At 32.6% G+C, this 23,547-nt stretch overlaps 1 protein-coding gene across 5 annotated transcripts in view; it reads left to right on the forward strand.

The window, feature by feature from the left end:
- Positions 1-21,921, forward strand: part of LOC126818092 (small conductance calcium-activated potassium channel protein) — a 112,422-nt gene extending 90,501 nt beyond the window's left edge. For 2 of the 5 annotated variants that reach the window (XM_050545282.2, XM_050545283.2), the window contains 6 exons: positions 8,131-8,241; positions 9,329-9,456; positions 11,110-11,179; positions 13,301-13,372; positions 17,669-17,770; positions 18,794-21,921. In XM_050545282.2, the coding sequence (XP_050401239.2) occupies positions 8,131-8,241; positions 9,329-9,456; positions 11,110-11,179; positions 13,301-13,372; positions 17,669-17,770; positions 18,794-18,964 (654 nt within the window). In that variant the 3' untranslated portion in view covers positions 18,965-21,921. The remainder of the gene's footprint in view (positions 1-8,130; positions 8,242-9,328; positions 9,457-11,109; positions 11,180-13,300; positions 13,373-17,668; positions 17,771-18,793) is intronic. The other 3 variants (XM_050545284.2, XM_050545285.2, XM_050545288.2) reach the window with 2 other exon arrangements.
- Positions 21,922-23,547: the final 1,626 nt, after the last annotated feature.

Here is a 23,547-nt window from a genome sequence, read left to right on the forward strand (position 1 = left end):
CAGAATTCCTCTGTTGAAATAAAGATTTATCTTAGCAGTCAAAATAATTGCCACCAATTGAAGACCTTTATATTTGTGACTTGATACTGATTTCACCTGTTTTCTTGCCGAAAGAAAAAGAATATACTATCTTATCATCTTTGATCTTGATCTGCAAATATACCTTTAAATCTCCATGGTGATATCACAAAACCAACTTGATCATCCAGTAATAATCAATTTGAGATACATTACAAACAGTATAATATACAGTAAGAGATGGAAACAGTAGGAATTAATTTTAAAATCTCCATGGAATAATGAACGTACGTAACAATGTTTTATACGTCCCCAGTGAAATTCACATAAATTAAGTAACAGTTTGGGCTTTGTGTTGATATGCAAATAAGTTCCCTTTAGATTAAAGGACCATAATATCTGAGGTGTTGTTTATTTCAATTTGATCAGAACTTTCAAAATTAAATTAATGAAATCAGTTAGGAAGCTGTTGAAAAAGTGGGGCAAGTTTTTTTGTAAATATAGCTGTATTTCATGTGATACAGCCTTTGATCTTGTCAACCTCACTACTTTCTTTCCCTGGGTTTTTCCCTCATGATTAAATTTTTAAACAAATGAATAATTTTCTGGTCGGATCAGGAATGGTGAAAAGCCTAGCATAGTTGACACTTGTGGGCCTGAGCTTTTAAGAAATGACCTCTGTATATCTTTTCATATGGAAATATTAGTCCCGAAAGAGGCAACAAATTGTGATATATATGTTTCCATAGAAACTATATAATTATTATAGACATCAGGGAAATATATTATGGCAGGAATGTATAATGCTGAACTTTATGTCATCTTTTAAGACAGTTAATATTTGGATTACTATAATTACTTGTTCTCAAAACAAAACCACATGAACACTGTTAATAAATCTGGAAATTTATAGTAATTCACATGGAAAGAATGGCAGTTTGTCTCAGGATATTTGCTGAGTAGATAATATTCAAAACATAGTTATCATTCTATAACACATTTAGAATCAACTAAATATAAGCATGATCTCTCTTGAAGTTTTGAGTCCAGTTATTACCCCTGTTATCAAGACCTTAAAGAGGTCAACACATTTTTATTGTCCCCAGGGGTGGTGGTGATGCCCGGGGACCTGTCAGCACTTTCTTGTAAACACTCTACAGGTCAAAGTTCTAGTCTGAATTCTATACATTGAAAATATGGCCATATATTGTCATCATCCTGTCTGTCACCCTCTTCACAGAGGCTAAAGTGATCTTCTGATTGACTTAGAATTAATACACAGTGTTTATGTGTAAATTGAAAAAGCCGACATACCCTAAAGACGAAAGTTATTCGCTAATCGGTGGATATTCAACGATTTCCACCCGAACAGCTAGAGCTAGAATCATTGTCATTGTCCACTCTGTAGAATCTTGCGGACACAACAGCAATGAAAGTTACCATCTGATAAGAATTTAGTTCTTTGTTGTCCCCCGCCTTTCGAAGAAAGCAGGGGATTATTAAAATTGGTTCCCCTGTCTGTCTGTCTGTCTGTCTGTCACACTTTTTGGGAAACAAATATAACTCTCCTTCTAATTGAGCTAGAATGTTCAAACTTGGTGTAGGTGTTTATTAGGTCAATGCCTTGATGGAGTTCAAAATGAGCATTTTTTGCTTAGGGTAAGCAGAGATAAGCAATTTGATTGGTCGAGACTAGGGTTGCAAAATTCCCAGAAATTTTCAAACAGGGTAAATTTCCCGGGAATTTTGGGAATTTTGAATTTGGTGTCATAAATTGAAACCTGTGTTGCTATTAATGAGTTGCAAGTGACAGTAATATTTTAATAACTAAAAGATACAAAACATATTATCTGATATGTCATATATACTAAAATCTAATAACTAATAATGAGATAGTTCTGTTAAATTGTTTATACACAGGTTACACATTCTATAATTAATGCGCAAAGTTAGGTAACTCTGCCATTTCATCATTATCTTTAAAATCATTATCTACATCATCATCAGTGGATAAAAGGGAGATTTCAGGTTCAGATGAATCCTCATGAATATCTGAAATTTCTGTGCTGGAAGGATCGTTGTCAGCTTCGAAGAGTTTCAAATTAGATCTTATACAGGGGGGGTGGATGGCTGAATGGTTAGCGTGCGCGCGCTGTATCATAAGTCTGTCTGTCTTGCGTGGTTTCGAATCCCTGGTTGTACGTGGCAAGGTGTAGGGTCGCCTGTCCAACCTCGTGGGTTTTCTCCGGGTCCTCCGGTTTCCTCCCACTGCTAAAGACCCCTACGCGCAAGCGAATTATGTAAATAAAATTAAACCATATGTTAGTCCCGAAATGACCTAGTTTGTGTCGAGTGGACGTTAAACCCCATCTCTCTCTCTCTCTCTCTCTCTCAGATCTTATACAGACCAATTTTTCAACACATTCATTTGTTAATCTGTTTCTAACTTTTTTATGATCGATACCAAACAGAGACCAAATGCGTTCTGATGCTGCTGATGAAGGTGGTATTGCAAGAATTAATGAAGCTATATTCTCGAAACAGCTTCTGATGCACACAGTCCCTTCCACCAAGTTGAGGCAGAAATATATTTTGATGATGCCCAAATGCTTTCTCCTTTCCACAATCCATCTTTTGACCAATATTTAGCCAAACTAGCCATTACTTTGCCTTCATTAAGTTTGTAGTGTGACGCAAGGGAACTAATGAATCCATATGCTTGGGATGTAGCATATAGGCAGCGGCATGAATAGGCTTATGACAAAATTGCTTTCTTTTCTGTAAAAATCCAAGTACATGTACAGACTTCTCTTCAGCTTTTGTAAGTGGGGATTGCTGGACATTTAGTTTATATAAATGAAAATGAAAGAGAAAATAGGAAATTCCAGAAACTAATTATAATTTTAGTACTTTCCAGTTGTAAAAATAGATTTGAAAGTTCCCAACACTGGCATTTTTTTGTATACCTTTGAGAGCAGAATTTACATAAATTTATCTCTTTAGTTTTACCATTTGGAACACAACTAACATGGTTAAATAAGTTTTAATAGTTTAAATAGATGAAAGTAAAAGAGAAAAGGAAATTCCAGTAAATTCCCAACACTGAAAATTCCTGGAAAGTTTCCCTGGAAACTTTCCAAAATTCCCGGAAAGTTTCCCACCCTTTGCAACCTTAGTCGAGACTTTGGGACACAATAACTTTAGTTCTAATTAAGTGAGAGTGAACAAACTTGGTGTATAGTTTTTATACGCCACATTGAAATGTGGTTGTATATTGTCGTCGCCCCAGTCTGTGGACGCTCTAGGGGCTAAAGTTAATATATGATTGACTTTAAATTTATACACAGTGTTTAAGGTCATGAGATGAAGAAGCCTATTGATTTTCAGTGATTTTCGATAATTACTGTCGGAGTTATGGCCCTTGATCACTTCAAAAAATCTTATGGAAGCTCTAGAGGTCGAAGTTAATATTCGATTAACTTTAAATTTTAACACAGTGTTTAAGGTCATGGGACAAAGAAGCCTATTGATTTTCAGCGATTTCCGATAATTACTGCCAGAGTTATGGCCCTTGATGGCTTCAAAAAATCATGTGGACGCTCTAGAGGTCAAAGTTAATATCCGATTGACTTTAAATTTATACACAGTGTTTAAGGTCATGGGACGAAAAAGCCTATTGATTTTCAGCAATTTCCGATAATTACTGCCAGAGTTATGGCCCTTGATTGCTTCAAAAATTTATACACAGTGTTTAAGGTTATGAGACGAAGAAGCCTATTGATTTTCAGCGATTTCCGATACTTACTGCCTTGATCACTTCAAAAAATCTTGTAGACGCTCTAGAGGTCAAAGTTAATATCCGATTGACTTTGAATTGATACACAGTGTTTAAGGTAATGAGAAGAAGAATCCTATTGATTTTCAGCAATTTCCGATAACTACTTCCAGATTTATGGCCCTTGTTCACTTAAAAAAATCTTGTGGACACTCTAGAGGTCAAAGTTAATATCCGATTTATACACAGCGTTTAAGGTCATGAGACGAAGAAGCCTATTGATTTTAAGCGATTTCCGATAATTACTGCCAGAGTTATGGCCCTTGATTACTTTGAAAAATCTTGTGGACACTCTAGAGGCTAAAGTTAATATCCCATTGACTTTAAATTTATACACAGTGTTTAAGGTCATGAGACGAAGACGTCTATTCATTTTCAGCAATAATCGATAATTACTGCCAGAGTTATGGCCCTTGATCACAAATTTATACACAGTGTTTAAGGTTATGAGACAAAGAAGTTAATTCATTTTCAGCGATTTACTTCAAAAAATCTTGTAAATGCTCTAGAGGCTAAAGTTAATATCCGATTGACTTTAAATTGATACAGAGTGTTTGAGGTCATGAGACGAAGAATCATATTGATTTTCAACGATTTCCGATAATTATTGCCAAAGTTATGGCCCTTGATCACTTTGAAAAATCTTTTGACCCTCTAGAAGCTAAAGTTATCATCCGATTGACTTCAGATTCATACACAGAGTTTAAGGTCTTGAGACGAACAAGTATAATGATTTTCAATGAATCTTTATGACTTGAACAGCTAAATCCATGATATTAAAAGTTTCCTATACTAAACGTTAGCATGGGTCAAAACTTTATAAAAACCAAACAAATTCTAATGATTTTCTGATAATTACTTAATTAGTTGTTATTCTTAATCAGATTTTAATGTCTTTAGCAGTGGGAGGAAACCGGAGGACCCGGAGAAAACCCACGAGGTTGGACAGGCGACCCTACTCCTTGTCACGTACAACCGGGGATTCGAAACCACGCCAGTCGACTCAATGACAGACTTTATGATACAGCGCGCGCACGCTAACCATTCAGCCATCCAACCCTCCTACTTTTGAAAAAATAAATGTGCAATTAATTAACATGTGTCATCTATTTATTTTGGGATTTCGGTGGGGGCTTATTACAATTACGACAAATTCTTATAATTATTGTCCTTGATTATGTCTAACAGAAAGATTTACCAGGCAACAACAGTATGGACTGCCCAGATGACTTAGCTACTGTTGGTAGGGTGACCCATTTACTCAACAGAAATACAGTCCACCGCTGATTGTTCGAGACTACCACTGAAGCGTGCACATTCGCCGTGCCGAGACCAACTTTCTGACAGTATGATACTATAAATAGCCATGGCACGTGCAATTCTCTACAAATCTATCAACTATTACAGCCGTAAAAAATTTATTGTTGACGATTTTGAATAGCAGTAAAATTAACCTTCTTGGTTATTACAGCAGATTTAGAAATTACGTTTGTTTCATTTTTTAAATCGCTTTATCATTAACTGTACCGTTAAGAGCGGCATCTTTTGGTTTAGTACAAATAATGTCTCTGAAACACTCGGGTTAGACAGGAACATGATACTAGCAGTAGTTTCATTTCACTTTTACAAGCTTCTTAAAACGATTGTTGAGCTACCTAACGTGTTTATTTCTAAATTCAATTTCTTGTTCTAGCTTTCTGTTATGTTTCGTAAAAAAGTAGTCTTGATTATCCCGACCTGTCAATCAGACGTAGAATGGTCGATAGACTGGTTAAGCTACACTAATTTTAAAACAAGGGCACGTAACCTATCTTTTACTCAAAAGTGTCTGGATGTTATGGACGACACTTGGGACCAGTTTTCAGTCTATTATTTATAGATGATTAATGGTCATAGCTTATTAAGTACAACATTATCGTTTATTTAGTGACTATAATTGTGTGAAACTGATTTGAAGCTTGGCATATATATAAATATTGTGGCGTAATTGTCGAGATATATGGAGATATTTATTTATGGTGGGTCACCCTACTGTTGGCATGTTTCATTGCATGGTAACCTATCTTTATCCAATGCAGAGTTCTTTAGAACTAACTTAGAGATTACCTATTACGTTCAGTAGCGGACCATACTCCTTGTCACGTACAATCGCTGGATCAAACCCATGATTTCCATAGATAAAAAACCTTATGATCTATGGCACACAAGTTAGATCACATGGCCATGCAACGCCCTGTTATTTACAGCATCAACAGTTAACCATTACGTTCCATATTTGTAAATGTTGAACATGCAAATTGAACCTAATTTGAAACAATATTGGTATGTTAAACCAAAATTCAGCATATTGTTCTGAGGTTATCAATATTAAGTGATAGATGTTTGTATAAAAATGCTTGATTATGTTTGCAATTTCATGTTTTACTGATAACAATAATTTGCCTTTCTTCATGTTAATTGTGTCACAGATGAATAAGATTTATATCGGGAACCATGCCTCCTTAAAGCTGTTTTATCTTGCTGCATGAAATCATCATGTAGGAGGAAATTTTTATATTATTATATGCATTGCAATTCAGTCAAGTTACCTTGCCAACTGTCTATCAGTATAAAAAATATTATGGTTTAAAGATAAGGCAATGTTGATGATGTAACAGAGTACAATTTATGTTAGAGTAAAATATAGAATGCACAACAGATTGTTAGTATTGAAATATGGCAGTACATGTACGTGATTAATGGAACATCAAGAATGTAAAATTAGTCTCCTTTTGTTTTTAGGGAAGGCCTTTTTGACTTTCAAATAACTTAAACCACATTGATAAAGAGCTTTTATTTATTTGTTTACACAAACTGAAGCGATTTACGTCAGACAAGAGATAGTAATGTTGGTGAAACCTTGCTGGTTGTGTTTATAGGCATATATTAGTCAATGTATTAAGATGAGATGAAGTACAGGTGTAAGGAGCACATTTCTATCATTAACTTGTAAAATCTACCTGCCTGTCAAATGGTGCTCATTAAGTCTAATGTTTTCATGAATCTCACCTTGTTACTGTGGAATCAAGTGTTTATTCACTCGTAAAATCATGTGTTCTCTCTATCTGTTTCACCTTGTCAATATTTCACCAATACCTCCATTTTATATACTAGAAGCTAACAAATAATACTGATAGAATAGTTACAAAGAAATTGTGTTTCAGAATACTTATATAAACATTTTACTAGTCTAGAGCACCAAATATTTGTCATGATGTAAATATGCATGATATGCAAAATAAGGCATTGTCCCAAAGAATTAACAGTTGTTGTTCCCCCAACAAATCAACATTAATTTGGTATCTGTCAATGGTAAGATGGATAATATTGTTGGATAAATAACTACTATGGAATGTGTTATGGTAGTATTAAAGACACTTTGCTTTAGAAATTTCAGATCCTACTAATCACTGACAAGAGTGTTTTTTTTAGCAATTTGACTTATCCATAATTTTGTCAATTTTATACGCCATCGCCCCTATCCGTCCGTCCGCAATTTGTTTGTGGACACTCTACAGGTCACAATTTTTATCCGATTTTGACGAAACTTGAAATGTAGGTCTATCTCTCAATGATCTTGGTTCCTTATATGAGGCATGTATCGGACCATAACTTTATGGATTATGGCCCCTGATTGTACAAAAAATCACTTCTTCAGCTTGTGGACACTCTAGACCTCACAATTCTGATCCAATTTCGATAAAACTTGAAATACATGTTTATATCCCAAAGATCTTAGGACCCTTCGATATACATTCATATCGGATTGTCACTTCCTGAATTATGGCCCTTGATTTGACTAAAAATCATGTTTATAGCTTGTGGTCCCTCTAGAGGTCACAATTTTTATCCGATTTTAAAAAATGTTTAAATGTATCACCGTTACACCCTAATGACAGTTGAGTTCGAATTTCTTGAAAATCGAAACAAAACTGCCTTACAAAATCGCCGCTCCTTGTACACAAATAGTGTAATAGTATGTAATACTAAGGTTGTGGACCTTCTAGAAGTCACAATTTTTATCTTTATATCCCAAATATTACAGTCCCTTTCGATATTTGCGCATTTCTGACCATAAATTCCTGGATTATGGCTACTGATTGTACGAAAAATCGCTTTTATTTTTAGCTTGTTCTCTATTTCTGTTGGCTTTGACCTCTAACTTATATAAAGGAAATATAAAAGATTAAATTTAAAATGTATTTTTACATGGCTGATTTTGACATTTGATATTTCAGGGAGCTGGTTGTACAGCCCTGGTTGTGGCGGTCATTGCTCGGAAACTAGAACTTAGTCGTGCCGAAAAACATGTACATAATTTTATGATGGATACACAGTTACAAAAAAGAGTGAGTATTTTATCAGGTTCAGACATGCCCATGAACAAACTTATTCACCATGCTTCTTTTATGAATGCATCATAATAGAATCTGATTATTAGCCTGAAAATACAGTTTCATTCCAACAGAATAAAAGGTTTACTGTGGTATAACTATTACATGATATAAGTGATTTATCAAACGTAAGCTGCCTGTTTCATCCAAACTTTTAATGGGGAAAATGGTAAAATTGTTATGAAATATTGATACTAATTAAGCAATAACAATATCAATGGTTGTGTTTTATTGTCGTGATGGGAAAAAGTATTTTACAATTATCAGTATAAAAAGGTTCACTTAATTGTGTTTCTTGTCATTTCAACTAGTTTATTTTAAAATTGGTAATATTTATAATGAATTATTGAAAATATTTTCTTTTTTCCTTATATGGCTGGAAAATATCTAGTCTCAGTCACTCAGAACCTCCTAGTCTTCAACATATGGAGGGTCTGGGACCGTTGTCAATATTTGACGTAAAGTCCATTGCCCATAATTCTTGCATTAATATAAACAAACATGAATCGCGACAACGAAGATATGGCCCATGAAGAGAGAAAATTTACAATAAAAAAATTAACTGGCATGCAATCAAATGGATTTTTTGAAATGACATTCTTAAATTTATTTCATGGGCGTAAACATCTTGTTTTAAGAGGAGTTACCTCCCTTAGACATTGTTTATGATAATGTAAAAGACCGGATGATAAAGCCAATGACCTATTATTCTCAAATGTTGACAATGCATCCAGACTAATATTCATAGAATATTTTTCTGGATGATAGAGACTAGAAAATATCAGTATCCCTGACAGAGAATAAGACAATGTTTAGAAAACATTCTTGGAGCAATTAATTGCATTATTATTATTTAAATGACCATGCTTAGATTATCAATGATGGGTGTAGAAAGTAACCAGACAGTGACACCACTCTGGTAAATCTGTGTCACACTATGACACACAAATGTATCAAAGAAAATCAATGGATGGTATATGTCTAGCACCAAATATCTAAGGTTAAATTTTAGTCATATACGTATATTTCTGTGGTGTTCCAGTTAAAAAATGCTGCAGCTAATGTGCTGAGAGAAACCTGGTTAATATATAAATACACAAAACTGGTGCAAAAGGTTCATGCCAGTAAAGTAAGAGCGCATCAAAGAAAATTTCTACAAGCAATACACAGGTTAGTTGACATTACCTATTACAGAAAAATAATGTTTTTTTCTTATGCACACCCAATCATAATATTGTTGGTTCAGATGCTTCTAGAATTAACCTTTAAATCAGTCCACAGATTTGATATCACAAATTTTGTTTTATATGCCTGGTAATAACCTCCGGTTCATTTATTTGTTACTGTAGTTTTTATACGCCCACATTGAAATGTGGTCGTATATTGTCGTCGCCCCCGTCCGTCCGTCCGTCCGGCTAAAGTTAATATCCGATTGACTTTAAATTTATATACAGTGTTTAAGGCCATGAGACAAAGACGCCTATTGATTTTCAGTGATTTCCGATAATTACTGCTAGAGTTATGGCCCTTGATCACTTCAAAAAATCTTGTGGATGCTCTAGAGGCCAAAGTTAATATCCGATTGACTTTAAATTTATACACAGTGTTTAAGGTCATGAGACGAAGAAGCCTATTGATTTCCAGCGATTTCCGATAATTACTGCCAGAGTTGTGGCCCTTGATCACTTCAAAAAATCTTGTGGACGCTCTAGAGGCGAAAGTTAATATCCGATTAACTTTAAATTTATACACAGTGTTTAAGGTCATGAGACGAAGAAGCCTATTGATTTTCAGCTATTTCTGATAATTACAGCCAGAGTTATGGCCCTTGATCACTTCAAAGAATCTTGTGGACGCTCTAGAGGCCGAAGTTAATATCCGATTGACTTTAAATTTATACACAGTGTTTAAGGTTATGAGACGAAGAAACCTATTGATTTTCAGCGATTTCCGATAATTACTGCCAGAGTTATGGCCCTTGATCACTTCAAAAAATCTTGTGGACGCTCTAGAGGCCAAAGTTAATATCCTATTGACTTTAAATTTATACACAGTGCTTAAGGTCATGAGACGAAAAATCCTATTGATTTTCAGCAATTTACGATAATTACTGCCAGAGTTATGGCTCTTGATCACTTTGAAAAATCTTGTGGACGCTCTTAGAGTCTAAAGTTAATATCCGATTGACTTTAAATTTATACACAGTGTTTAAGGTCATGAGACAAAGAAGTCTATTCATTTTCAGTGATTTTCGATAATTACTGCCAGAGTTGTGGCCCTTGATCACTTCAAAAAACCTTGTGTATGCTCTAAAGGCTAAAGTTAATATCTGATTTATACACAGTGTTTGAGGTCACGAGGCGAAGAATCCTATTGATTTTCAAAGATTTATGATAATTACTGCCAAAGTTATGGCCCTTGATCACTTTGAAAAATCTTGTGGACGCTCTAGAGGCCTAAGTTAATATCCGATTGACTTCAGATTGATACACAGAGTTTAAGATCTTGAGACGAACAAGTATATTGATTTTCAATGAATTTTTATGACTTGGAACAGCTAAATCCATGATACAGTATTAAAAGTTTTGTATACAAAACGTTAGCATGATTTTCTGAGTTGTTGCTCTTAATCAGATTTTAGTGTATTATAAATGTTTCATTACCGAAAAAAGTAAAAATATGCGACAACTCTTGTTGACTGCCCGGACGATTTAGCTGCTGTGGGCGTATGTTTCGTTGCCTGGCAACCTATCTTTCAAACAATTGAATGAGTTATTATTTGGTATTTTGAAACACCCTGTTAATGGTTTTTGCTTTTAACAGCTTAAGAAGAGTGAAGATGGATCAACGAAAGTTGACAGAAAATCAGAGCACATTAATTGATATGGCAAAGGTAAGCTTTTGGTAGAAAACTCCCACTAGTTAGCGTACATGCAAGAACTATTTCATATATCTCGAATCATAATTCTTTCATGCATAATATTTTTCAAAAGAAAATTAAAAGATCACATTATTAGAATTCAGTCATTTCTCATATAAAAGAGTATGAAAGATTTTCTAGATATTCAGTTAGATTAAATCATTCTTAGCTTCTGTGAAATGAATCACTGAATGTTGTCACATAAAGCTGATTTCTGTAACACATAGATTTTATAAGAACACAGTGTGAGAGTGAGTTTCTGTTATCACCTGAAATGTAACTTAACAACCTGGTCTTGACTCATTTAAATAATAGTAAAAAAAAACCTTTTTGGAATTATACTGTTATTGTTTATTTTACATCACTGCACCATGACAAGTTCAAAGTATTGTGCTCTACTCTTTGAAAATTTAATTGTTTTCCATAATGAAGAAATAATGCACTGAAACAGAATGATTAAATTGAAAGAATTTTGAAAAAATATGTCTGAAGTTCAGATTGTGTTCAATGATTTAAATGAGTCATACAGGTTGTATAAGTAAGTTGTTTAAGGTTATCTAGAATGATGACACAATGCACTGAGCACTGCACATTTATATTAACAAAGATCTTGGAGAAATAGTATTACCAAATAAAATAATTTAGTGTGTAGGATTGTTTATGATTAGAAAATATATATATAATCCTATGTGATTGTAGGCATACAGGTATATTTATTAGTTTTAACTATCTCGATATTAATTCTTATGTTCAAGATTTATTTTTATAAAAAGACTTAAATATGATAAAGAAAAAAAAGATTACTCTTCTGCATTGTATTATATTGAGGTTAGAATGAATAATGAGTTCCCTCACATGAATTTTTTAATTTTACAGTAATGGAAATCTCTAACTTAATGCTTTAATAAATGTGCAATCTTTACTATTATCTATCAATTTATTCATTTTCAAAAATATGTTTGTATATATTCCATAGGGGAGTTTGAAATGAATTGGACACATGCCTAATTTATAACATATTATTGCATTTTATTATGTAATCAGTATGTGGTTTGAGTTACCAGTATAAAAAGTGTAAATTGGTTGATGTGACAAGGGAAGCAACTCTGTCATCTCTGCGTTCTGAAAGATTATTTTTTACCTCTTGTGTTAATATCTTATTTCTTTTTTCTTCTTTCTGTTAGACTCTGTTCTATTTTCTTTTTTTACTACCTGTTTGCTTGTTATGCTAGATGATATTAAAGTAGTTTGAAAGTGGCACTTTCATCATTTGATTTGATTCAGAAAAACAAATAAAAATTAGGATGAACGTTATCAGGTAATATCTTCTCTTTATTGATAGAATATTATAGAGGATGACACACTCAAAATTTTCAAGAGATTATTCAATGGGGGATCCTGATATAATTAACATTAGATCATTACGTGGAAAGCACCAGATCTCTAGATTATATCTTCAAAAAATATAATATCCACCGTATACAACTTAATCATTTGACTATAGATTCTGGGTATCCCAATATACATTTACCTTAAAATCTTGAGGAATTTAGACATCATTGATTTTTCAAAATCACAAAGATAATTAAGTCTAGAGGTTAGGAAAAAATCAGGATCCAGAGATGTTAGGAATCTCAAGAACTAAGGTACTAGTCTTGAGCTCTTATAGATACAAGATCAGATCGTAAGAATATATTGGCATCTAGGGATGATTAAGCCAGAATCTTAGGAAAAGTAACTATTTGTAAACTTGATTTTGATATCTCCGTCACCACTTCCTTTTGTTTCTTAAATAATTTATTTTTATCCTTTGTCCACCCGCTGATCCGTTATATAACCAAAGTCCGTCAGTAAACATCTAAAGTCCATTTATTTATTCACTGGAGTATCGGAAAGGATCGGAACAGCGGTGGTGACAAACTGGCATTGTCCAATTCTTCAACTCCCCTGTACATCACCGGTTTGGCTTGTGATTTAAAATAAGCATATGTTCAAAATCATGAATGTTACTTTATAAATGGAGTGCAAAAATATATCCCACAGTGCACTGCAGCTGATTATTCACCATCGTCTTCCTTTCCTTTCCCATTTTAGACAGTAGGGGTGACAGGTTTGGATTCCCGCAACGGTGTTTATATCTCCATACCACATGTCGAATACCAACAGGTTTGAAACTCCCCTTTCATATGGAATGAAAGGATATCCTTGATTAATTGCATGGAAATTTACTAATTTTGTTTATTTTTCGTTCTTCACAGAATGGCATGCTTTAGAACTAGTTAGATTTTAATTTTGCAGATATATTCCATTATTACTCATAGTAAACATTTTTGTTCATATAATGTCTTTGCTTTCAATGCTAATTGCTAATAATTTATCATGCTCATATAGGTTTTACAAAATCAGTTGATAACACAGTATGAATTATATGAATTATTCAATATTCCAATGTTATCCATGAGACCTACATCGCAGGTTGATAGTGAGTTTCACAGCAGATCTGTTGACATCTAAGAGCAAGAGTCTGTAAATCTTTTCAAACCATTCTATTTGGCAGTGATTTCCTGTATTAAGCCGATGGTGCACTGCAGATCTAAAAGCTTAGGATTTTCATTCCATGATTTCTTTGATAAGGTCTCCATATTTTTCATTGTCAAAGAATATAAACCAGTTATTAAAAGTTAAATAAAGATACCATTTGCTCTTGATGTTTCTACATAGTCAGGGTTTAGAGTTTAGATTGACTGAGCCAATTAGAGTAGCCAGTGCAATGTCAGATTTTCACAGATCATTTTCATTTACTGGTACACATTTTATTTGCAAAAATATAAATATATACAAACTTGTGCATTTATTAATTTTTATTTAGGTATTTTAATGATTAATAGAAAATGCAGGACAACTGCTCAAACTCATCTAATCATAGCAAACAGTACATATACATGGATACAGTTAACAGAAAATAATTGAATACTTATAATTAATGCAGTATGTTCTTCTTTATATGGCACATAGGGAAGTGAAATGGAGTTTAATGTCCTACTTTTCTAATGTCCTGCATTGTGCTGGGAAGAACATTTTGTTTGGACAGTAGTGTTTCCTCCTTCATTGAATTACCATTTCCAATTTGTTCCGAGATGGACATCGGTGTCTTGCCTATTCTATTTGCTAATGCATTGATTTGAAATAATATTAAAAATCTAAACTTCATACTTCTAAAAATATGTGTAGCTGGCAATTGACAGTTATTATTTCTGCTGACGACAAGTGAAAAATCAACAAATTTTGTAAAAAGTTTACGAGAATCGAATGATCATGATAAGAAAAAATTGTTCTGAATTAATCCAAAAACAAGGAAAGAAAATCTTGAGTTTTGTGAAGGTCATCTAGTATTTTTTTTCTGTTGCCACTGGAGTTGTAACCTCTAAAGTTCACTGGAAGAATTTGCGAGATTTTTTTTTGAGATGTGCTTGTTTTCAAAGAATAATAACGATTTTCTTTAAAAAAGGTATAAATATTATCAAATATACAGTACTGCACTATTACTAATTTGGTTACTAAATTGACAAATTGTACCTGATATCTTTGTGTTGGACAAGTAAATCTCAGAAATGAAATTGTGACTAATGGACTCCGTGGGAATTGTGAGGAACAGTTTTCGTAAATTACTTCTAGAATTATGGTCCTCTGGTGAAGCCCATGAACTCTTTAATGACTAAATTTTAAAGTTATCGTTCGATTTGTATTAAATTCACATTCATTATTTGAATTAGTAAAATGAAGAAGCCTATTGAATTTCATCAATTTCCATATAACTTTGAGAATTATGGCCCTTGTTTCACTTTGTAGAACCTTGACAACTCCCTAATCACTAAACTTATCACCCTATCTGTATTAAATTGATATGCATTATTTTAATTAGTAAAACAAGAATTCTATTGAATTTCAGCAATTTCCATTTATAACTTCTAGAGTTATGGCCCTTGTTTCACTTTGTTGAAACTTGTGAACGCTCTATCGTCAAAATTTATTGTACGATCTGTATGAAATGTATATCCACTACTTTAATTAGTAAAAAAAGAATCCTTTTGACTTTCAGCAATTTCCGTTAATAACTTCTAGAGTTATGGGCCTTGTTACCTTTGTTGAACCATGTGAATGCTCTATTGACAATATTTATCGTCCAATCTATATGAAATTCACATGCATTATTTAAATTAGTAAAATGAAAATGCCTATTGAATTTCATCAATTTATCTATAACTTTGAGAATTATGGCCCTTGTTTCACTTTGTAGAACCTTGACAACTCCCTATGGACTAAACTTATCAACCGATCTGTATTAAATCGATATGCATTATTTTAATTAGTAAAACAAAGAATTGTATTGAATTTCAACAATTTCCATTACTAACTTCTAGAGTTATGGCCCTCGTTTCTCTTTGTTGAAAGTTATGTACACTCTATTGCCAAAAATGTGTATGAAATGTATATCTATTGTTTTAATTAGAAAAATAAAGAATCCTATTGATTTTCAGCAGTATCCGTTAATAACTTCTAGGGTTATGATCCTTGCTTCACTTTGTTGAACCATGTGAATGCTCTATCGACAAAATTTGTCCTACAATCTGTATGAAATGTATATCCATTATTTTAATTAGTAAAATAAAGAATCCTATTGATTTTCAGCAATTTCCGTTAATAACTTCTAGAGTTATGGTCCTTGTTTCATTTTGTAGAACAATGTGAACGCTCTATCAACAAAATTTATCGTCCAATCTGTATGAAATTCACATGCATTATTTAAATTAGTAAAATGAAGAAGCCTATTGAATTTCAGCAATTTCCGTATACAATTCTAGAGTTATGGCCCTTTTTCACTTTTTTTTTTTTAACCTTGTGAACGCTTTAACAACTAGTTTATATGCATTATTTAAATTAGTAACCTAAAGAAGCTTATTGAATTTCAACAATATCCATTTATTACTTCTAAAGTTATGGCCTTCTGTGTTTTATGTTCTTGAACATTGTAAATGATCTAATGACTAAAGTTATTAACTGATCTGTATTAAATTTATGTGCATTATTTACATTAATAAAATGATAAAAACTATTCAATTTCAGCAATTTCCATTAATTACTTCTAGTGTTATGACCCTTGTTTTGCTTTGTTGAACCCCTTGTAAATGTTCTCTAAAGACAAAGTTATCATCCGAACTATGTTAAATTCACATGCTTTATTTAAATTCACATGCATTATTTAGATTAGAAACACAAAGAAGCCTATAGAATTTCAACAATTTCCATATATAACTTCTAAAGTTATGACCCTTGTTTTACTTTGTTGAACCTAGTGAACGCTCCATCTGACAACAATATGTTATCTGTAAATTGGATTTGGATTATAAATGATTTGGAGTTGATGTAATTCTGTTTTTTCATGATTTGGTAGGTTTCCCTCTGATCAAATAAACTCCTCTAATTTCCAGATTGCAGATTACCGCTTACAATTAAAATTTTTAACAAGTGTTCATTTACATTGATGTACATGTAAATTTTTCATATAGATTTTAGTTGGTGCTTTTAGTAATTGTGCTTTTGTTGTCACTTGACTTGGTGAAACAAACAATACATTGGCATGCTTGAATGTGGTGAATATCTGGCTTGGAATCCATTCTTCAGTTGTTACATATAATATATCGACTTACTTCAATAGACATTCAGGCAATGTTGTAACAATAGTTAGTGCTATCATGTCAAGTCGTCTGTTTTAGGTATTTTAGTACAATATATGGCTATTTTGTAGGTTTAGAGAGCAGCAACTACCTGTACTGGAACTTCATCTATTGCATGTTGAGGTTTTATGAATCATAACATCTCTAATCAACTCCTGGTTCAGGACTTAATATGCTAAACTAATAACCTTTACTAAATTTCTTCAAATTAACATTTTTCATTCTGTATTTCATAATTTTAAATTCTGAGTGGAGAAGGGTGGGAAGACTAACTGCATGAAAATATTTTTTTTATAGATATAAAAATTTAAAAAAAAGCTTCCAAATAAGATACATTTATTGGATATTGTCTACGTTAGTCTTATCAAGAACATAGATAGATATATATATAGTAATAGTGTTAGTAGCCTCTGTCTATTGTAAACATTTATCTAGATAAACAGTTGTTTATATGTTAGTAGTAAGATATATGTAGTTCAAATTGTTTTGTATTACAATATTAACCTCGCTAACTTATACCTAGTAATCCCCATGATACTTGTTCTAATCTAAAACTGTGATGACTTTAGACAAACTAGTAGATGATTTTTAACACATCACTTTTAGCATTAAGCCAACTATAAGATCAACATGCATCCAAAAAAATACAACGTAATATAATTTTTTTTTAAATCATTTGCAAAATGTCTTTCTAAAAATAAGAGAAATTTTAACACTCTTCTTTCAGACTCAGGCTAATATTCAAGAGTTGGTTGGAGAGATGCATTCAAACCAATACCAAATGGAGAAAAGAGTATGTAAAATTGAAGACTCACTTGGGGCTCTACAGGTTGGAAACTTTTATTCAAAAATAATTATAAGTTGCAAAACTTTCAAAAGCTTGATTGTAAACTAAAATCTGTTGCAAAAGCTGGACTGCAGATATGTTTTGTCAGCTATTGATTTTGAAATGCATTCTGGTTCCAAATTATATTTGTGAATAAATCTTCGTATTGCTAAGGTTAATTATAATGAATTACACTACTATACACTGTCCAGTAGCCAGTATTTAAAATTAAAATTTTGTGGTCACAGAGGTGTAAATATGTTTTTCTGTTCCTAAATAGCGGAATACTGTTGCTAGATTGTCAGCTTTATGGTGTGATTTAACCATTGTTCACCATGGGGTTCCTCCGCTTATGACCCTGATGCTTCACATCAAATTTGAAAGAAGTCTATTAAATGCTGTAGCCTCTTATCATGTTAACAAGGCAATTGTTCACAGACTGAAGGATATATATGGGTGACGATATATAATACCCCCACACTTTAAAAAGGCATGAATTTTTTAGTTCAAGGACAAGTCTCTAGGTTACAAAGTTTTCAGTTTAGAAATTAACAATGTGTGTAAGTTAGCAATAATACACACTGTTAAGAGGGGCTTATTTCGACTTTGCAACTGGTAGCAACTGCTTTCAGTCAGTTGCAAATGAGTAAATGTTGATCAAATCAGCAACTGAGGGCAACTGAGAGCAACTGTTAATTTATTTATCTTGGATCAACAAAATGATATATACTGTAGAAGGAGCACCTCAAAGGCATGGTAGGTCTTTCCACAATTCTATTACTACATTATCGTCGATATCATCTGCATTTGAATAATGGATGCCTTCGCTCGCTTCCATTTTGCCTATTTATTAAAGTCACAGAACACATGTCTCTTATCATGTGATGTTATTTCTATGGAAACGAGATGAAGCCAGTTAATGTCTGTTGATGAATTAGGTTTCTAACCCGGTACTTGAAAAAATATATTCTTCAATATATGGATGCATATTTTTAAAGCTAAATTTAAACATCTTTGTATTTCCAGCACCAGTTACAAGCATTACCATCAATGATAGCTCAAACATTAGCTCATCAAGATGAACCTTTTAAAATTCGCCCATTGTCCGGTACAGGGCTAGCAAGTAGGTTTTCCCCAACCCGAAGACGTAAACCTTTCCCACTTCAACCTCACACCAACAGCACCAGCGAGATATAAGGCTACCATGACAACCAACTAGAGCCTCCCAATTGGTCGTCAGCAAATGTGACCTAAACATCAGTGATACAGTTCGGGGGATTATCGCGTAACATCATGCCCAAATATTCAGGATTACCTGAAGATAGATCTGGGCGGAATCAGAGATAACTCTGCCGATTATCCAAGAACAGCCGTATCCTGGTTGATATATCAACCTAAGCAGAGGATTCCAACTCCAGGAAATCATGAAATCAAAGTCTCCTATATGGTGGAACCCTAGGCTGCCAGCACCATTTTATAAAATATGAGTTCATACAAAGTTATAATAATATGCCAAAATAATAAAAAAATGAGTTCCTGAGTATAGATATTATAACAGCAGCATTAATTTAAAAATGGTCAAAAAGCCAGTTTTAAGATGCAAATAGAAAACATATGGTTCTTATTGTAGGACCATGGTAATAATTAATCTAATGCCAAATAAAATTCTATACCTCAACAAAAAACTTATTAAATAGGCTTCCTATATAATGAAGTTTAAAGTCTAAAGAGAACCTTCTCTTTTTCAGGAAAAGAAACTTGAGAATTTTTAATGAAATTCCTTATCAAATTTATATTTTATATACCTTCACCATAAACAATTTTAATCAAAGCAGAAACCAAAACATAAAAAATAACTTATGTACACACAAAACTGCATAATAAATAAAGGGCATACATGTATTATAAAGCACCTTCAGCCCACCAAGCCAACAATACTGCTTCTACTATTATGTCTATCTGCCATTCCAATCCTGTGTGAGCAATTTACATCTTTGTCAACATTTCAGAACTATTAAACTACATGTATTTCACTAAAGTTTAATATGTTGGTGGTGGAGATTTCTTGTAACCTATGGACAAGACAAGGACATTAATTTAAGAAATTAAAAATAACAAGTTTTTAAAACAAAAACAAATTCAAAACCATTAGATCTATTCATTTGGCAAGACTTGGGTCATTTGGGAACTTGAAAGTATTGACAAATTGCCAGTTTCCCTTCATGCTAATGAGAAATCAAATCTTTCTGCACTAGACATTCATATGCATGTATTATAATTGGATTTGGCCTGTTTTATAGACTAGATATGTACCCCACCCCACCTAATTATTTCTTAATTCTACACTAAATTGCCACTATTTCACTCATGTTTTATCATGATAGAGTATAACAAAATAACTTGGATATCTGAAAATTAAATACCAGTAATGTAAGACAAATCAGAATATTTGTATTGCATGTATCTCTTCAGAAAACTGAACATGTAGCTTTTTGGTAGTTGAAAATAACAAAAAAATTGCATCAAAACAGACGTCCAATTAGAAATAGTGTGTGATATAACATTGACTGAAATTACTTTGATTAGATACAAAGGTAATTTGTTATAGAAAAGTAAGTGTTAACTAATGTGAAAGTGTATAAGTGTGTGTATTATGAACTACAAATTCAGATTACGGTCCAGATAAATTGGTGATGATTGGAATAGGATTTATTTCTTGACTTCACTAATGAAATAAATTGTAAATGAAGTGAGTGACAAGTGTGAATTAACTTGCTTAATATAATGTATATATTAACTAGACTGTATAAATACAGTCAGAGGAGAGATTCATATAATACTTCTATACCTCAAGAAAGATGTAGTGAAATTGATCTTTATTGTTTATTTGAATGAATTAATTTGCCTGTAAAACAAGTTATCTCAGCTGAGATGTATACAATGAAGCTTGATTGTACTGTATGTTTAAAAGACTTGGTCTATATGTTGCAAATATAATAAACAATATATTTGCTATTTTAGATTTGTTTTTCACAATTTAATAAAGGGAGTGTTAAATTTAAAAAAAAATTGTAGTCTTTCTGTACATCAAGAAATATGTGTATATTCTATACCCCAAGATGTAAATATAAAATTGTTTATATGTATATTATCTGGATGTATAATTTTGTAAATTGTGCTAACTGTGTACATTTTATTATCTAAACCTAACAATTTAATCAAAAAACTGTGATACCTTGAGTGATGGAGTCCTATACAATATGTGTGTGATATTCCAAACAAATATAAAGTTAATTTTTATTTTCTCTTAAAAACTGTTTCATAGATTTTTTTTTTTAAATGATTAATCCTTGACTAAAAATGGACATTAAATCTTCCAAAAAGTTTTAAAATTTCATATAAATATTGTTTGTGATATTCCAAAACATTTTTTGTCTTAATTATTCATAATTGACAATTTTGTTAATTTTGTTTCAGTATCTATCCTCAAGCAACAGTCATCTACTCAAATATATACATCAAGTTGTTTAGTTAATAAGTATTTATTTGATGTGTATTGTAGTATAAATGTACATGTAAGCATAATATATACAGTTTGTAAGCAGTATGGAGCTTTAGAAAAGTATTATTATTTGCATTTCTGTTCAGAAATTGATGTGTTCAAACAGTAGTATTCATGGTATTATGCCAAAACATGGGCTACAGTCAATAATATAATGGAGCCTATCCAATTATATTGTGTTGGAAACAAAACAACTATGTATATCTTAATTTCAACTAATATTAGAATGCTGCTTTCACTATTAATTAGCTACTTTACCAGAAATAATTGATAATAATTATTCTTGCTTACATATACATGAGGTTATAATGAAGAGTTGGGTTCATTTTTCTTTAACAAAGTAAATTATTAAAATGTATGTGATGTATGCTTTAAAATAAAGATAAATCATTTTTATGTACAAATATTAATTATCTGTTTTATTAGCATACAATACTAAATTTAGATCTAAAGCTTGCAAACATTACCATATAAATATGTGTATATATTGTTTGTAAAAAGGGTTATTTTGTATAAATTAACCTTCTTGTTGTTATATGACCTTTTATTTCTTTTGTTATCCTTTCAGATGTTCCATTTTGATTAAAAAAAATAATAAAAAAGGAATCCTAGGAAATATTTGTTTTCTTGTTTTATGGCCATTATAGTTTATCCATCCTATGGATCCATAATAGGCATACCATTACTTAGGCCCTACATATTCCATTACACAAAATATGCAATTATATAGAATAATCGAGCATTTGTATGTTAAGGACAATAATTGATGAGTACCCAGAACTACACTATATCTCGCCTTTTTGATGTCTATTGAGTGCATTGGTGGCCAGGGGAAATCCAGAAGGATTAAGGCTCTGTATTTGCTAGCTTTTTCCAAATTTTCATAAAGCTGAATCATTTACAATAAAGATGCAATTCGGACATTCCCCAAGTTTCTGTTCAAAATAATAGCTCTACTTTCATCACAATTACGTGGAACAAACAAACGTGCGAACTATATTGTCATCGTTTTTGCCCCACTCTAATCCAATGCATGTATCCATGTAAATGAGCAGAACTCGTCTCCGAGCTTCTGATTTGATAAAATTCGCCGCGGTAACATAAATCTACCAATGAACAATTTAATAAAAACATTATGATTATAGCTGGCGGTATCCCTATATCAAATTGTCCTCTGCTAATAGTCCGATCGTTAATGTAAATCCGTCGGATTTTCGGGTAGAAATCGTGGAATAAGCTTTATTTTGTAGATTTTGATGTTTGATTACAAAAGAACAATGTTGATTTTTTTTTTGAGTAGGTCTTCACAGTATGGGAGGCCATTATTTGAGGGTAGCCATTTTGCGATAATATTCCAAATTATTTTTTATTTTCACCTTATTTATAATGTTATCGACATATCAACTGTGATTTGGCAATGTATTAATATTGGCAGCATTCATGATTATATCTCAGATTGTTTTCCATCATTTCATGATGATATTTCCAAGATGGCGCCCATTTTTAGCGGGATAATCGGTCGATGTGCTGATTTTGATTAAGTAGTAGTGTTTGGTGTCAATATATATGTTTTCGGGGTTACAAATTACATTCCTGACATTAACAACCTTGTAAAATGATCACATGTTCAGATACTTAGCATATTACCAAGATGGCGGGCATTTTTGGCGTGGAAAATGAGACGATGTGCAGATTTTGATTAAGTGGTCGTGTTTGGTGTCAATATATATGTTTACGGGGACGCAGAATCAATTTCTGATATTTACAACCTTGTAAAATGATCACATGTTTACATATTTAGTATATTTCCAATATTGCTGCCACTTGTGGCGGGAAAATCGGAAGATGGGTTGATTTCGATTAAGTAGTTGTCTTTGGTGACAATATATATGTTTTCGGGGCGGCAGATTCGATTTCTGTCATATACAACTACGAAAAATGGTCGTATGTTCACCGATTTAGGATATTTCCAAGATGGTGGAAATTTTTCTAAACACATTATTAGCATTTATTTATCATCGATTTTCCTGGGAAAGTAAAGCCTATTCCTGGCATGAAGGCAAAGAGAGCATAGCGGCAGCGTGGTGCTTACGCCACGTGCCCATCATGCGTCTGCAACGACCACACCAAGCGCTTACTACAAGATCTTTCTACGCTCATGGCCAAGATCTGGCTGCGCGAAAAGTGTTCCCACCATGATCTCGCGGTTACCAGTCAG

Source organism: Patella vulgata, chromosome 4 (assembly GCF_932274485.2).
Source record: "Patella vulgata chromosome 4, xgPatVulg1.2, whole genome shotgun sequence".
Taxonomy (NCBI): Eukaryota; Metazoa; Mollusca; class Gastropoda; family Patellidae; genus Patella; species Patella vulgata.